The 18,031-nt window shown below is 39.2% G+C and overlaps 1 protein-coding gene across 2 annotated transcripts in view; it reads right to left on the bottom strand.

Annotated features, from left to right (window-relative positions):
* Window positions 1-4,226: 4,226 nt before the first annotated feature.
* The window catches only part of LOC111871117 (poly [ADP-ribose] polymerase), a 37,830-nt gene continuing 24,025 nt past the window's right edge, over window positions 4,227-18,031 (bottom strand). For both annotated transcript variants that reach the window (XM_023863950.2, XM_023863951.2), the window contains exons 15-19: window positions 15,162-15,392; window positions 10,822-10,941; window positions 9,449-9,609; window positions 8,270-8,449; window positions 4,227-5,491 (exon numbers count right to left, since the gene is read on the bottom strand). In XM_023863950.2, coding sequence (XP_023719718.1) covers window positions 5,419-5,491; window positions 8,270-8,449; window positions 9,449-9,609; window positions 10,822-10,941; window positions 15,162-15,392 — 765 coding nt within the window. In that variant the 3' untranslated portion in view covers window positions 4,227-5,418. The remainder of the gene's footprint in view (window positions 5,492-8,269; window positions 8,450-9,448; window positions 9,610-10,821; window positions 10,942-15,161; window positions 15,393-18,031) is intronic.

The raw sequence follows: 18,031 nt of genomic DNA, 5'->3' as shown, positions 1-18,031 counted from the left end.
CATCAAACGCGCTGCGACAACGGTCATTTCAATATGGTCAGGGCAGCTCACGCTTGCCACCACATCAAAACCTACCCGTTTAGTAATCGTTCACGTTCGACGTTTGCAGAAATTTGTTTAAAAATAATTAGTACATATGAAAACGGGATACTTCATCGTAGTTTATTTAGCACTAATGGGCCCATAGTACCAAACACAAAAAAAATCTTGCATTCACTCAAATTTGAGAGCAAAATACAAGGCAAAAACAAGTAATTATTTCGAACATCACGCAGTTAATTAAACACTTCAGGCCAAGCTGTTTCAGCGCTAGTTAACAGGAAAATATGAAACTAAAAATGTGATAAAACACGCACATGAGTGGAACTAGGGTAGAGAAGGAGGTAGAAATTTTTGCTACAAACCTAGCTAACAGAAGCAGGTACATGAGCAGCAATGCATTGAAATGGAAACAATTTTGTGAAGACATGTAGTATCTAAGGATGGCGCCATCTGTGGAGTAAAACCTGACCACTCGAGACAAAAACCTCATAGAAAGCAACGAAGTTCAGTCAAAAATGTAGCATCTTAGTTTCTTATTATCGCCCTTATTGGGCTGTGCAAACCGCTCCTATGAAGAATTAATTTTATAGTGTAGGGCAGGAGGCTAGTGAGCCGGTATGCGTGTTGTCTGTGGCCTATATTGAGTTTCAGTACGTTGGCCATTGAGAAGTACGGAAGAAAGAGTTAGAAGGGGGGTGGGGGGACATGCGCACTGAATGCAGACGCGCTCGAGGGGAGAGACTGTGCCGGGCTATTTGTCTAAGATCCGTTTTAATACACTCCACTCACCTACGCCTAGGCCTTCCCCACCAATATCCTATATGCATTCCTCCTTTCACTTAATCTCTTTTCCGTCCAAATATTCTCAACACCCTCAATCTATGTTCCTCCCTTAATATCAGAGACCAAGTTTCACACCCATACAGAACCACAGGCAAAATTATAGTTTTGTATATTCTAATTTTTATGTGTTTGTACAGCAGATGAGAAGAGAAAAAGGTTCTGGACCGAATGGTACCAAGCTTACCCAGGGCCTTGCATGTCTAAATGATTATGTAATTCTAATTTAGAATTTAAATGGAGAGTTTGTGACTGTGCCCGATAAAGGTTAGACACTGCCCTTTGTAAAATTGAACGTTTCTAAATCAAGGACCCACTGAGGTGCAACAGCGACCAGAAAAGTTACATAATCTAATCCTTCTATACTGGCTAAGTTTAAAATACAGGAGGGTTCTAAAATTTACATATCCCAATCAACTGCTGGTGCTGGGCGATTTTGGACCTTATATCCCAATAGTACTTTTGATAGCAGCTTCATTTATAATACCTAAAGTGTGGGTTTATAGCAGACGTTTTTAAAAGTTATAAAATCGACATTTCAAAAGCGACACCACTTTGCTCAAAACTACAAATTTCCAGAAGTGGGCGGATGTAGCAACATGTGCATTTACAGCATGAATGGGCCTACGGCACCTTCTCAGTGCAAGAAGGCTACCGCTTCCCTATCTCCTTTGTTACAAGAGAAACAAGACAAACTACATAGTTTAAATTAAACTTTGTTACATTATAATTGGGCCTAATTATCATTAGCGGTTACACTTTCAAGAAATTAAGGAAAAATTATTAGATTTTATGCTGCAAATATTAAGAATGAATGTGTAAGGGAACATCCTAGACCAGTGTTTCCCAACCTTTATCATGCCGCGGATCCCCTGTACCGAATGTTAATTGACCATGGCCCCCATAAAACCCAAAACGGAAATTTTTTATATTTTACATATAATAAAGGCGAAACAATAACTTACAATTTTACAACACTAAATGTGTCATTTATGACAATAAACTACTGTTATAAATGGAGCTTATTCGGAAGATCATGAACATATCAATTAGGCCTAATATTATGAATTTAACACTCACCTAATCAACGATCCGCACTTTAACTACCGATCCATATCTAAATAAGATCGTAAACAAACTGAAAATCATAAGTTTCGTTGTGAACTCAATTATTTGAACAAGAGCAGAAAAACTGAATATTAAACCGAGAAGAAAACACTTGTATAATATTATAAAAATCCACTGCACAAAAACTAAAGACACACAGGTTGTTCACTCTGCCACTGAAATGAATAAGAAACGTGGTCAATAGTCCCAACCAAAGAGGGATGGATTTGGTGGGGGTGGAGGGGGAGAATGGTCAGACAGCAGGTAAGAAGGTCAGCAGTCCACCCTGAAACACTGTTCTGAGATGAAACGGGCCGACCAAAAGAAAATGTCCTTGGAAAAAGCTACACAAATCGTTTGACATTCACCTCTGCTTTACAAAGGGGAGAAGTAACGGTACCAACCGTCCCCTTAAATTTTACTTCAACCATGGGCCTCAAAGAGCCAGAGATATACATTGCAAATATCCCAAGTGTAAGAAACATGATAAACTATCCCGCGGACCCCAGGTTGGGAACCACTGGCCTAGACCGACCCTTGCATCACGAGCTTCAATGTTCTACTGTACATTATAAATAGTATTACACTACGCCATGTACATTGACTGGAGACTTGATATCATTTTGGCAAGCTGAGGTTTTTTAACCTGGATGAGATAAAACGGATTTCATGTGTCCATCTGTCAATCCAGATCGACTTTTAATATCACTGTTGCTCTTACATGCATTTGCTGCCAAAGATCACAACTAATCTTACATAGGAAATTTTTGTTACAGCAAACATGAATATAAATCCTGCGGTCCTGTTCGGGTTAGTACTGCAATTGAAATTAATTCCATTTGCAAATTTTCCTTAAACCTTCTCAATGTCCACCTGCAAAGGAAAAAGCATGCAACAACATAAATCCCAGTTCCATAATTTCGAGGTTCCTGGAATCATTTGAGCTCCTCTTGCAGCAGAAAATGCTCAACATTCTTGAACACTATCAGGGATATAGTTTCTAGTGACTTCTGGTGCAGAAAGTGAATAAAGTTATGCTCCTTTAATTGATCTTCCCACACCTGAAATGTATGTAACTTTAAAAGCCTTGATGCTGTCAGACATCTCTGTAATGACTTCATCTTTCCCTTGCAGCTCTCTGTTAAAGAGCATTTAAGCAGACTGTCACATCCACACCAAAACAACAGATCAATTATCCATCTTTCATCATCCAGCTATTCTCTTTTGTTCATCTTTTCAACGAATACTTTGATCTCGTTCAATAATTAAGAGACCTGCTGCAAAACTGTCGTACCCCATGTTTGTGCAGTAAATTATTTCACCTTGTTCACTTCTATTTACCTAAATAATGATACAAATTCACGATTGTGAAGGGCACTTGCATGAATAAAAATCCAGTTTTAACAACAGTATCCATTAGGTAAGTATTTTAAAATTTTTTAGGAAGAATACAAAGAACACTAAAGAAATTACTATCTCAAATTGCCGTTTTTTTTTTTTAATTTTGCAGCAACATTGTTACTTTTGTCAGTCATAGCCAGATTCTTGACACCAATAAACCCAATCATTTTTCCCTGCAAGACAATTTATATTTACTAAAGAGTGTCACCAGTTCAGAAAACATATCATCAGCACCTGCAGTCCCTTTCATAGGGACCAAATCTAAGAGTGTGACTAATTGGAAGTCCTCACTGACAGCTTGAAAACCACAAACTGTACAATCTGTACCATCTGCTCTCATCAGTTGCAACTGAATATACCACAGAATTCTTATGATTTTATTTGAGCTGACACTGTATATCTTCTGTCAAACCATTCAAATTATCAGCTACTCTGTTTGTAGGAAGACTGATTGCTTTAAAAACCTATTCATTCACATACTCACCATCTGCAAATGCTTCTGATTTCTCTGCAATAATTTGTGAAATACCAAAACTTCCATGAACTGCTCTCATTTGATTTAGTGGCAACAGGAAATATATTTTGCTCCTGCTGTATTCCTGATTTAATATTCTGTAATTTGTCTTCTCTTAGCTTCATTTCTAAACATCAAACTTTGTGCAAAGTTTTGTAATGTTGGCACAAACTATATACCTCCTTGATGCAAAAAATTTTATCATGCATTACACTAAATACGAGCATTTTCCCATTTTTCATGAAATTCATGACCCGCATTCTTGAATTTCCTCTTCGTCATTTCTGACAGACATCACAAAATAAAATACATATCACACACATGTTGCAAGATACACTTGATAGCCAAATTTATTTATGGAAGAGATAAGATCTGACAACTGTATGCAATGGTTACAATCACCAAAATACCACCAAGCTCCAAAAGACATAAGCTACAAACCTGGTGAACAATGCTTTGTAAAGCAGATCTTACACGGTAAATTTGTACTGTTACATTTTAGGCATGATACAAATAGTTTTGACTTGAAATTTAGATTTACTTCAATTTATGGGCAGCGGTGATCCTGAAGTTCCTGGGGTGAATTAACACATTTCTGAGGGTTTTTAAAGATTAGTTTTTACGTATATACAATAGTTTCTTTGCACTAATACCATGACTGAACAATGACCATATAAGGACCATTTTGGTTTACTGTCCTCCAAAAGCAAAACCCTGGGAAGTGCCCAACTCCTGGGCAGCAGTTACCAGCCACAGAGCACAGGGTTCCAGAGGCTCTGTCCTCCATATAACGGCTATGGATAACAAAGACGAGAGGGCAGCATGACTTCTTTAACCTTGTTGGCTCTTGACCAAAAAATATACGTGATAAAAAGTTTAATATATTACTCTGCACTGAGGCTAGCAGCAATCTAGAACAATAAAATTAACTGGCGGGCTGCATATCTGAGTCCCCTGTATTAAATAATTGTTTAAAATGCAGAAAACTGAGGTGTTTAAATGTACTGACTGAAGGGTTAACTGTGATGGATAGGTTATAATTCATGCTATTAGCTCTGAGCAAATGATAACCATACAGAACTGTAGTTAAAGCACGAAGAACATTTGCACAAACTGACAGAAAATTAAAGATGTTCCTTACATTATTTGTGAATTATAATATTTAATGAGGTTTCACAATCAAATGATAAATGCAAAAACTATATCACATGCATTTCCCTTGAGTAACACAAATTACTGTGATTTTATTCAAATTAACTATAAAGAGCACACCTGTTACTACAAACTTCTTGAACTATTTCCCGGTCTGATCTCTGGTATCATGAAGTATCCGAGCAGAACTATAAATGACTTCTCACAAAGCATTAATTTATTTCCTTAGCTAAATATACTGTATGTGCATGTAGAAAGCTATATGGAAACAAACAGTAATAATTTCAGTCATGCACCGTGTTAACAAAATGCCACAATTCTTCATAAAAACAAGAAGCCAGTCTTACAGTCAGATACTGAACTCAGTAATTGTAATGGAACTTCATTTTCAGTAAATACTGGATGTTCACCTGACCCACATCATATACAATGTACCTGGGAAACAGGTTAAGGAAACATTGCCAAGAAACTGAAATAAACAAAGTAAACAAGAAATCTGATATATAAAGAAAGTACTAAAGCTGAGAACTTATTTTTGCATCACCTCCAACTCCATCCTCTTTAATTCATTTAACAATATTTCAGCAGCCCGTTAAAAATTTATATATAACCACTAACATAAAGCTGAGTGGCTGTCTGACCTCATTATATGTTTGCCTGTCACATTACCAACATCATCAGTTGCACAAAAATGTTATTTTCGAGTGATACTGTGGACTTCTCTTTGAACTATAATGTACTATCACCACACGACCAATGTTGCTCATAATAAAAAAGGTAAAGTCATCCCTGCAACAGGCCATGGCTACATGTTTCAACCTATTATCATCAAACCCTCCCTTATGTCCCCTTTACTATTTTGTTGTCCTTAATTTCACATTTAATTTAAATTCAATCAGCTCATTAAAGACAAACTCACTAAAAGTTATACTGAAGTGATATTTTAGGTTTAAGTCAAATTTTCCATGGTTCTCACATTAAAATATAATATACTTGGACTGTAACACCACAGAATCTTGCAGGTGGGTACTGACTGCTGCGTCCATCTTCAGGGTTTCAATCTGCCTACATGACTACACAACCCAGGAAATTGCAATTTGACAACTGCCATGAAAACCTCAATACTTATAAAATAGTGTCATGATTTAAGAGCCTAGAGATATCGCTAATTCACACAATCTACTTCTAAATCTGTTGTCTTTACCGGTCGTTGCTTGGTAATGGATTGCAACAGTGTCCTCCTCTGTTCAGGTTGTTACCGGCTGGCAACTGTTTCACCTCCTAATGTGCTCACGTTCTTAGCTTCCAGGCCATGTCTGACTAACCAGAGTCAGAGTTACCTTATGACTGGCAGTTTACTGCCAGTCAGGTTGACTTGGAGCCAAACCTCTTCAGGCCCATGACCAGAGTTCTTTTTAAACTGAACTCTTGCAGTCATAGTCCCTGAGTAACATGTTCTCTGACGAGAGGATGGGTTTGTCTCTTATGAATACGCTGGCCTTTCGTCAAGTGTACGTATCACACATGCAGCATGTTATTGAAAATCCTTCCTTTACACTATATACAATCCCTCTGTCACGCCAGGCTTTGCAAAGCAAATCATGGCTATCTCATTTAGCTCATGCTACAACAGCAGCTTAGTAAGTTAAACGGTCATGAGCTCGATGGGCACCAAGTTTAAGCCTCAATATATTTTGTATGTCTGGCTTTCCCTTGTCCTATGCTGCAAACATGGACATTCTCATGATTTTGTACGACCTCTGCTTGTTGCCTGCACAATTTTGTTATCAAATCATATACATATCAAAGGTTGAAAGCCGCGTGCAAGTTGTGGACCTGTGTGGACCTTGGAAAACTTCAATGGTGCTGCAACTTTGTTTTGCAGGTGCTGCAAATTCACACAGAGGGACAGCATAAGTCACTACTAATCTAATCAGTGGTTTATAGAGGTCTGCTCGATGTTAGTGCATGTACGCTCACTTCTGAATAGGAAGTAGACTCTATGTTCTGAAGACCTTGGCTTCTATCACTTCTATGTGCGGTCTCCACGTAATCCTCTTATCTAAAATTACACTGAGATATTTTACATAACTGATGAAGGGGCTATTCCATTCAGTCAATGTAAGATAAGCCTCAGAGGGCCTAAGGGTATGAGAAAAGAAAATGGCCTGAGTCTTATCTTCATTGATTTTTATGTTCCAGCGGTCACATCATTTCACAATATCACCAAGACCTCGCTGCAGCTTTCTGAGAACATAACCCTCTTTGTGATCTGTTGCATATATACAGATGTCATCAGCAAAGAGACCTAGACAGACACCAGGTGGTTGGGGAGCATCGTCTATATTGTCATATGTATCAGTGACAGTACATGGGGTTCGGATTGGTACTTGGATTAATAACCTGCAGGTTCTAACTACAATTAATTATTACACTGCTGCTGCTTTACACAATGTACAATCACTCCACACTAATATTCTCCGTCTAACCGCACTAGTCTTCATGCATCTGTAACATGTGAATTATAACAGTCTCAGTGAATCACACACTCCAAATACTACACATGAATGAAGCCTTCTAATCACAAGTTAAGTCTTCACAGGCCGACCTCTAGTTCTTCTTCAACTACGCATTGCTTGTTTGTTCGTGGGCTTCTGCTGCTATTTATTTGTCACTTGTAACTGTTTTCCTTACATAGCTGAGGAATGGACATGAGCCTATAGTGAACACATATCACATGATCGCTATGCAGCCAGCCTATTGGTGTGTCAGTTGGGTGTACAGAAAACACGTGTAATGTGATCACCATCCACTGTCATGACACCACCATGGACATGGAGAACACAGCTTCCTCTACTGTTGCATGTTGGGCTGTGTTTACAGAGCTATTCCCTGGCAATGTGTTGATCAAATCCATTATATATATATATATATATAAAGTGGGGGATAGGGTAGAACCTTGTGGGTATACCGCTTGGCATGAACAGTTCCCCTTCGACCTAGACTGTGTATTTTCTGACTGAATGTGAATTTTAATTTAGATAATTTTTATAGCAGGACAAGGTGCCATGTTTCAGTCTGTCACATAGCCTTGGCATGGACCACATATTGTTAAAAACTGTTAACCCACAGATGTGAGAGGAATCAACCAGCCACTGTACCCTTAACACTACCTTCCAAGAAGTATTTGAATATGATTATATGAAAGGATACTCATTATACAAGAGTGACACATCATTATGACCAACTGAAACTCCTTTACCAGCTGGGACTTCAACCCCATCTTCCCGCAACACACTGCCTTTTGGATCTGGCGCAGTTCTACCCAAGCCTTTGGTGCTGTGTTTGTCCTTTGGCAATTTCTTTATGTAATCAGCTGATTTTCGCTCATACCTACAACAGGAAAGCAACATCTAAATTCCACTGTCCACAAATACAAATCCCTTAATAATGTCTGATGCAGGCACTGCAGATGTTTTAATGATTACATATCACAACACTGGAAAAAGCATGAGAATGATGACTTCTGAGGTGAGGTGGATATGAGATGCTTGAAGCCTCATGCATAGGATTCAGCGTAATGGCAGTTTAATTACAGCTGTTGCTGTCCCACTTTAGATTGTTTTTTTCCTTGGCACTACAGCCCCAGTGGGCCTAGGCCTACCTCCATGAACTTCTCCGTTCATTTCGGTTTTTCTAGATCTAACACATTTGGTAGGACTCCTTGGGCAGGTGATCAGCTTGTCGCAAAGCCTCTACCCGTATACAAACACAGAAAAACGCACACACACAATTATTTCACTTTCACTACTACTTTCACTCTCTGAAATATCACTGTATTCATTCTCTTGTAACAGTTCATAAAATACCCCCTCATCACATGCATCTTCTTGCTAGAACCTGCCAAAATGTTTAGTCAAAAGAACTCGAACCCAGGACAGCTATCAAGCAATCAACTTCCTGTTACACTCTGAAGTAGCCAGAACATCTTGCAAGCACAGCATACAAGTTACCACCGTTGACTGGCATTATATCCACAATGGAGTAGTTAGAAACACGTGTAACATCTACATATGTCACAACCACTTGACTGGATAATGGGTGCTCGGAATCATTCAGGGTGGGATGCTTGTTTTCACATTCCCAAAATTTCATATTTGGACGAGGTGAAGGTTTCAGTCTACAGGTCAGATTTGTATATGGATTTTCTTGTTTGTAGACTGAAAACTTCACCTTATCCAAATATGAAATTTGCCTTACTCTAAAACTGCCAGGTCCCTGTGTGCAACATCTTATTCCGTAAAGCACTTTCACCTGCTGTACCTATGAATATCCTGGTTACAACACCGGCCATTCACATAACTCTAAAAACAGTGCATAATGTTTACTTACATATTTCCTAAAGCTACCTCACACAGCAGCATCAATCCAACTGGATTCTTCGGAGAAGTACAGCAGTAGTTAGCAGACTTAGAGACCATGTCTGCAAAGTAGATACCCTTACCAAACATATAACCTGTAGCCGGAGCTTCTGGAGGGGCAATTCGCAAACCCTGAAATTAATGTACATAAATCAATCTGCAACATGTCAAACAAATTTATAATTCGATACCAGCCAGTGCACCTTCTTGCTTCTGTTACTTTCCGAGTGAGGGCTCAGCGCAGTGCAACCACTTAAGCATGATAAGATCTTCTATTCAGGAAACACCATCCAATAGAGTATACTATTTAATCAATGAATGATCAATCTAACCTATATTACTTCAGCCTCTAAGACCATCCTCAGGGGCATCCAACTGAATTATTAAAATAAATATATTTTTAAAACTATATTCTGCACTAGCATAGTTGAGGAATTATACTACAAGCCAGAAGGTCGTGGGTTCATTCTCTAGGAGATTTTAGGATTTTTTAATTGATCTAATCCTTCCAGATGCTCTATGACCCTGGGTTTGACTCAGCCTCTAACAAAAATGAGTACCATGAATCTTATATAGGGTAAAGGGCGGCTGGCACGTAAGGCTGACAACCTCACCGTCACCTGTGAGCTGAGTGTCTAGAAACTGTGGGAGCCTCAACATCTCACAACCCTATAGGCTTCTATGGCCTGTTACAGGGATAGCTTTACTTAACCTCACTGCCATCTGTTAGCTGAATGTCTAGAAACTGTGGGAGCTTTGACATCTCACAACCCTAGGGGACTTCACAGCCTGTTATAGGGATATCTTTACTTAATTTCACTGCCATCTGTGAGCCGATTGTCTAGAAACTGTGGGAGCTTTGACATCTCACAACCCTATAGGCTTCCATGGCCCGTTACAGGGAGAGCTTTACTTAACCTCACTGCCATCTGTTAGCTGAATGTCTAGAAACTGTGGGAGCTTTGACATCTCACAACCCTACAGGCCTTCACAGCCTGTTATAGGGATATCTTTACTTAACCTCACTGCCATCTGTTAGCCAACTGTCTAGAAAGTGTGGGAGCCTTGACATCTCACAACCCTACGGGCCTTCACGGCCTATTACAAGGATAGCTTTACCTTACCTCACTTATCTTTTTAAAAAATACAAGCTCCACTGGTAGCAATCACTGTCTTGGTGGCGCACATACTCTACCAAAGGCTGCACAAAGTCTGTACCATTTACAGCATAAATTGATTTAAAGGCCTAAAAATCTTAAAATGTTTGGCCAGCTAGACTATGCATGTGATTCTGCAATAATTTAATGCAGGGCCAGTAAAGTTACAGCATTCCGGCAATCATACCTGTGACAAAATCCCCGCGAAGTTGGTGAGACGAGAGCCATGCCAAAGCAATTTCCGGTTGTGTAACTTTCTGAAAGGTTTGTATCTTTTCTCTTCTCCACTGCGCTTCACCTTGAACACCTGATAACAAATGTTTCAATCTACATACACAAGCAACAGGATTAACCAAAGTTTGCACAACACTTCTTTGTATTTCTAAACGGATGTGCTATTAAATTAAACCTCCAACTGCTGCATTCTGCCATGGAAATGCTTGCTAGGAATACTAAGAATGTTTGCTGGTTGACATAGTTGCACAGAAAGAAAGTAATATCAAATATATTTTCTTATTATTGTGTTTTAACATCATTCTATACTAGCTTTATCAAATGAAGACTGTTTTGTGCATATACATCACATGATATTTTCTTATGATAGACTGATTTTTTGTGCACATCAATTAACAGTTTAAATTCTCTGAAAAACTTTTTAAAAGTATACAAAGAAGAAAATAAGAGTTTTCCGTGGAAAATTAAAAGAAACAGTAATTCTTATAAAATGTTTGAAATATGAAAAGAATCTTGTTACAAAATATTTTTGGATAGGTAAGAATAATCAGGGATCAGTAAATCAACTTGTCCACTCATCGGTAATGCATAAGAAAATTAAGGCAGACAAGTGGAGAAATTTTGCAATTTATTCATTTATATAAATAATTCCCATTCTCTTCTCTTGTTTCCTCACAGATGCCAAACAGTAAATTTTCAGAACAAAGGATATCTTGTAGTCATATTTTATAACAGAATTTTATGTTTAGTATGTTACGGGATGGTAAGCAAGGAATGGCTAGGGACTGGAACTTTTTGTGCAAACGGTGAATTAAGCCAAGATCTCTTGACCCCTAAGTATGGCACTTCTGCCACATATCTTTAAAAAGTCAAAATCCTGGGCTCTGAGGTTCTGGAAGTTCCCGGACTGTAATTGTTGTAACTGCCTTGGAGAAAGATGAGAGGGGAGGCCAAGATTACACTCCTGCAAGCCTACTGCATCAGTCTGCCATGTGACATTACACTGTGAACACGCACTGTTTTTATATGAGGGCTTTTTTGACTTCATGTTTCGTTTTGTCTGTGATGGATGGCAAAACTGAGCAACGTTTCTGCATCAAATTTTGTGTGGAGCTTGGTAAATCCACTACCGAAATCTTAGAAATGCTTTGTGAGGCTTTTGGAGAACAATACTTAGTATGGACAGTGATTTTTGCATGGTAATCACATTTCAAGGCTTGTCAAGTGTCAGCTGAAGATGATGAACATTCAGGGCAACAAAGCACCAGCAAAACAACAGAAAATGTTGAAAGAATTTGAGAACTTATCCACGAAGACCGTTGCCGGACAATCCGTGAGCTTGCAGCCACCACTGGGATCAGTTATAGTTTGCCAGGTGATCTTAATGGAAAATTTGAACATGCAGCTCACTGCCGCGAAGTTTGCTCTCCCAACTCTTGACAAACGAGCAAAAGCAGTGGCATATAAACGTGCATTTTGAGCTATGACAGAAGGCTACTGAGGACCCAACTTTTATCCCTAGGATCATACTGGGTGATGAAAGTTGGATTTACAGTTATAATCCAGAAACAAAGCAACAATCACCACAATCGAAGAACCCACAGTGGCAGGTCCAGAGTTCAACAAAGAGCATGCTCACTGTTATTTTTCACTATGAATTTGTTCCTCCTAACACTATCGTCAACTCTGACTTTTATCGTGACCTTCTGAGATGCCTGATAGAAAATGTGCAATGAAAAAGACCGGAAATTTGGCGCAATCACAACTGGTTCCTTCATCACAATGCGCCCGCCCACACGTCCCCGAAAGCCACAGAGTTTGTGATTAACAGCAACACGGTTATTGTTCCCCATCCTACCTATCTGCCGCACTTAGCCCCCTGTGATTTCACTTCGTTTCCCAAATTGAAAATGAAACTGAAGGGACGACATTTTGAAACAGTGTCCGACATCCAAGGGGAATTGCAAAGAGTACTTGACAGCATTAAGGAAAATGACTTCCATGGCGCTTTTGAAGCATGGGAAAAATAATGGGATTGCTGTATATGTTCCCAAAGAGACTATTTTGAAGCAGATGAGGCAGCATTTCTTTTCTGACCTAGTCCAGGAACTTTCAGACAAAAACTTCATATAATAAAACTTTCACTGGCTATCCCTCAATGAAACGCACAGCACCAATGGCTTTTTTATAACCAGTAAACCTGTAATGAAATTCTATTATGTTTACCCTTCCACAAAGAAAGAACAGCTGTGTTCAGCATGTCTGCGGATACATCATTCAGAAAATGTGCTTCTATTCATTATTACACCTTTCAACTGTGTAACCATAACAGACTTCATCATAATGACAAAAATCACCAACACTTCAATTTTTAGGTTACATATATGGAAAATTTCTCACAAAAGGCCTAACTGGGCTGAGCCTTTTCTTATAATATTGCATTGGCGTGTCATGTTGTATAACAGATGTGGAAGATCCAGTGGCATATAATTAATTATATGTCTTTCATATTATTTTGCTATTATGTTTCAGCCTAACTGGCCATCATCATACTGTTATTACATTCATTTATCCATCTCACTGTTGCTTCTGCACACTCGCCACTGTTTGCAACTGAAAATCCAGATGGCAGATGTTACATAGTTTTGTTTGTCATTGTTTTGTTACTAGGTCAAAATATTTTGGATAACACACAGACCTCTCCACTAACATCCTAACAAACAAGATAAACAAAAAACGTAGTACAGACAAGCAGCGGCACTCACACAAGAAGACTACATTAAATAACACCTGTACAGTGTGAAAACAAGAACTAGCCGCTCCAGCACGTAGACATAGGGCGAGTAACCCTAAGAATTTTAAATTTTAAATTTAAAATTTGGAGAAAATTTTAAAAGGTTTTAAAAACATCATAACTAAAGATTTTTAGAGTGCTACTACAAGAATATTGGGTTCGACGGGTGAAACATAATCTACATACCAGACACATATCAACGGTGTAGATGTTGATAATACGAAGAATGTGACATTGTGTTTTTAAATGTTAAGTTTTAGACTGGGTTCAGTGTGGCAGCGACGTTAAGAGTATACACCTGATGATGGCCGATAGAGGCCGAAACATGTAGTGTAGAAAGAACAAGATCAAAGACATATAAATATATATTGTTTGCACTTAGGACGGAGTTTGTATCATTTATCGTGTAGAGTGCAACAGGATGCTTAAATATAATAAGATAAACAAAAGAAATACACACTCCTTTCACAAAAACAAAAGGAAACCAAGACGAGATAAGCTTGCCACATAAAAATGACAATCAAATCTACAGCCTTTAACAATACTGAACATCGAAAAATTAGAGAAAGTGTTCCAGAATATCCATATGAAAGGAAGGAATTACACAGAAAGCTGAGGTAGGAACATGATACATACACAATAAACCTGACGACTACTACCCACGAAAAACCTACAGCTTTTACAGTCCACACTGAAGAAACAGTACCCATGTGTGATATATGAACACAAGAACACAGCCATTCTGCAACATAATTAACTAAAATATTTACAAAATTAACACTAACTTTAGCCTTACAAAAGTGTGCACACGTGGCTTCTTGCACGCACGCACAACTGCACACTACTAATACCTATATTTTCTAATGTAAACGTTAGCCAATGTACACACAACAGTTAAATGGGAAAATGAATGTAACATCAGCTTAATGACAGCCAATTAGGCTGAAATATGTTGTTCCTGTGCTTGACTAATTAAGCATGCTAAGCAGGTAAAGTTGTCCCTGTGCTTAACTAAGCACTATGCCATGAAGATGTACATTGAGTGGATGTACAGATCCAGATTTTCTCGATATCGGCACTAGTTGTAGGTGAATGGTCAACTTCATGCACCATCTGCTTTACCCCCCAGGGAAAGAGGCCCCCATGCCCAATGGATAGGAGCCTGGGTGGGCCCAAGAGCCAGTGTGAATGGCATGGAGAAGAGAAAATTTGTGTCCCTACTGGGACTCGAACTCTGACTCTATGGTCATCCAGCCTGTAGTCAGTCACTCTACCGACTATGCTATTCCAGCTCAACAAAATGGAAGTGCTTAGAACTGAATAAAAAGAATGGCTCTTATATGCCACTTCTATCCTCTGTGACATTCCATCTCCTCACTTCTATACCTCCACGTACTTCCCCAATTCGGCTCACTTTCAGCTTGAAGATGGACGTAATATTCCTCTGAAATGATGGTACCCACATACCAGACCACAATATGAATAGTCACTAAACATACCTCCACAATTTCCAGTTCATACTGAGTGTGTGTCGCTGCATGGGTGTTGCTAACATACTGTTTCAACAGCTCAAATTCTTCTGTGTCCTTGTCTAGCACTTCAATGTGAGTGTTGAGTTTAGCATAGTGGGCATCCAGAGGATGCTCACTGCTTTCCCCACCAGACTTTGCTTTCAGCATGGTGTATGCAATCTCTATTTCCAACAGGCTGTCCAACATCTCTATCTTTTGCTGCAACATACGTAAGTAACATTATTCTACTGCTCCCCATCAGCAGCTCTCACTACATAATGCTAACTGTTAGCAGAGACCGCGCCATAGCTCAAGCGGCTAGTTGCTGGCTTCCCACTGCGGCGGCCCGGGTTTGATCCCAGGTCTGGTCAAGTGGGATTTGTGGTGGACAAAGTGGCACTGGGGCAGGTTTTCTCCACGTACTTTGGTTTCCCCTGCCAATCTTCATTCCACCAATTGCTCCACAATCACCCTCAACTATCATCTGGGGCTGGTACAATAGGCCAGAAGTGGCCGCAGTACAAGGGACTTAGTACCACCCCACTAGCAATAAAAAAAACAAAAAATGCTAGGATTAGTGAAAAATTAATTACAAAGTTTGTGTTTGAGGTTTACAGAGCAGAGACTATGAACAGTACTCTCCTGGGATGTACAGCCATGTAGCCTGGTTAAGTTCAATGACATTTCAGAGAAATACACTATATCCATTTTCAGGGGCAAAGAGTAAGCCAAGAGAGAAACCAAGAAGTGTGATCCATTCTTGCTTGGCTTATTCTTCGACCATGAAGATGGAGGCAATACATTAATCCAAAACAATTGTGGCTTACGTGGTGTTACAGCCCAGAAAATATTACTCTTCACTGAGAAAGGATTGGGGAGGAAGCAGTTATGGATTACCTGGAGGAACTGAAGAAAACTATAACATTCTCAGATAGAGTCCAAAATAAGCCAAAAGAAGTATAACATTCTCAGCCATGGTGGTCAGTGTCCTGGCCCAGATTCAAACTGGTTACCTCCTGAACACAAGTCTAAAGTATTACCACATGAGCCTACTTTCTCAGTGAATCATTCTCATGAAGCCTTTATAATACAGTGAAACCTGTGCTTTACATTTCTGAAGGGACCATTTAAATTGAATGTAAAATCAAGGAAATGAAAATGTATGTAGATACCGAAATTATACACAATTAATAATGTATTACATTAAAAACATGATCTAGTTTACTTCTTCCATGTTTGTTAAAGTATGTTGCTGTTTCTTTGCTTTCTGCCGAACCATGCACACTTTACAGAATATAACACTGTGCAGTCCACTGAAAGTCAACCACCATTTTGGTTCACTTTCAATGGACTGCACAGTGTTATACCCCAGAAGATAGCAGACTTCATAACTACTGCTGTGAGAACCTCAAATCCTTCACCTGTACAACTTGTTCTCTATGCTGAGGGCAGCCATCATGTTACCATCAATGTGATGGTGGTGAGGTTGTCAGTCTTATGCACCAGCCGCCTTTTACCCCCAGGAAGATTTCTGGTACTCATTTCTGTTATAGGCTGAATCAACCCCAGGCCCATAGTTGGAAGGATTAGGTCAATTGGAAAAAACCAATGACACTGGCAATCGAAACCACGACCTTCAGGCTGTAGTACAGCTCGCAAAATTGTTGCTGGAGGTTCACTGTTTCCACCATAACCCAACTTCATTGCCCTCTGCTAGCTATGAATTCCTGTCTTGTGATAGTTACTGTTCTTCCTGTTTCTCATGTTCTGAGTTCAATGAAGTTACACGAAACTGGCATTCCATTTTGTTGTTCAGTACACACAAACTGAAAAATGGTTCTTCAGCTTCATGAAAGTTACTGTCTTTAGGGGCCACTGAATGATTTGGCATCCTCAAATTTCTATTTCTCTGATCCTACCTTGGGCAATTCCCTCGGAGAATATATTTTTCTGGTGATTCACAGCTGTCTGTCTGATTTGCAGGTTTAATCATACAACTTATAGCTCTACCGACTGGGCCCAATTCAGTACGTTTTACCTGAAGACGGAATCCAGTCTTCGAAATGTTGTGTTTTAAATAAAAACAAGATGATGGATAATGTCAAGAAATGGAGAAGATTTTTTAACATAAAAATACTACATATTTCATGCTCAAATTCAATATCATACATTTTTCAGCACCACAAAGAGGGGGCTGCAACAAACTTACAGAACACATTCCTGCACTGTACACTGCATTTCTACTTGGCTTAACCTTTAACGGCCGAATGTTATAATTATTCGCATCAAGTAGCACCCCGAGCTGGCCGAATGTTATAATTTTTAGGGACAAGCCACGTGCTTCCTTTGTGAGTGCTGGCAGTTTGACCTTGGCTTTGAAACCCAAACAAACTCATGAACATTCATGTCAGATGTTTATTTGTTAGCTCTGAAGAAAGAAACTATTTACGTTTAGATATGACTGTTTATGACCTGGTGAGCCAATAGAGGTCAGCTTTGTTTTGAGAAGTTAGAGGAGGAAATATTCGTAAGCACTTTCATAGCAGTGCTGCCAGAGCTTTCAAGGAAGTGTGGCTCATTCAGGGATTGGTTTGCAGTGTTGAATTCTCAGTTAGGACGTCAGTGGCGGATTTACTATATTTTGTTAAAAGTTAGGAAGTCAGTGTCAGACTCCTGTATTTCTTTTATATCATTTTTATTGTGTATCTCGGAAGTGGTATAAATACACTGAGCCAGTGTTACTTTGTGCGTAAAGACATCTTCGTCACCGTGACTTTCGGTATCAGTGGCGGACTGGCACTTTTCGACTGCTATTGCAATTACTTTGCATCACAATTTTGCGAGTATTCTTCCACCTA

The sequence above is a fragment of the Cryptotermes secundus genome, unplaced genomic scaffold (genome assembly GCF_002891405.2).
Source record: "Cryptotermes secundus unplaced genomic scaffold, Csec_1.0 scaffold250, whole genome shotgun sequence".
Lineage (NCBI taxonomy): Eukaryota > Metazoa > Arthropoda > Insecta > Blattodea > Kalotermitidae > Cryptotermes > Cryptotermes secundus.
Note: the sequence above shows the minus strand (reverse complement) of the source record. Positions and strands in the feature narration are given on the sequence as shown.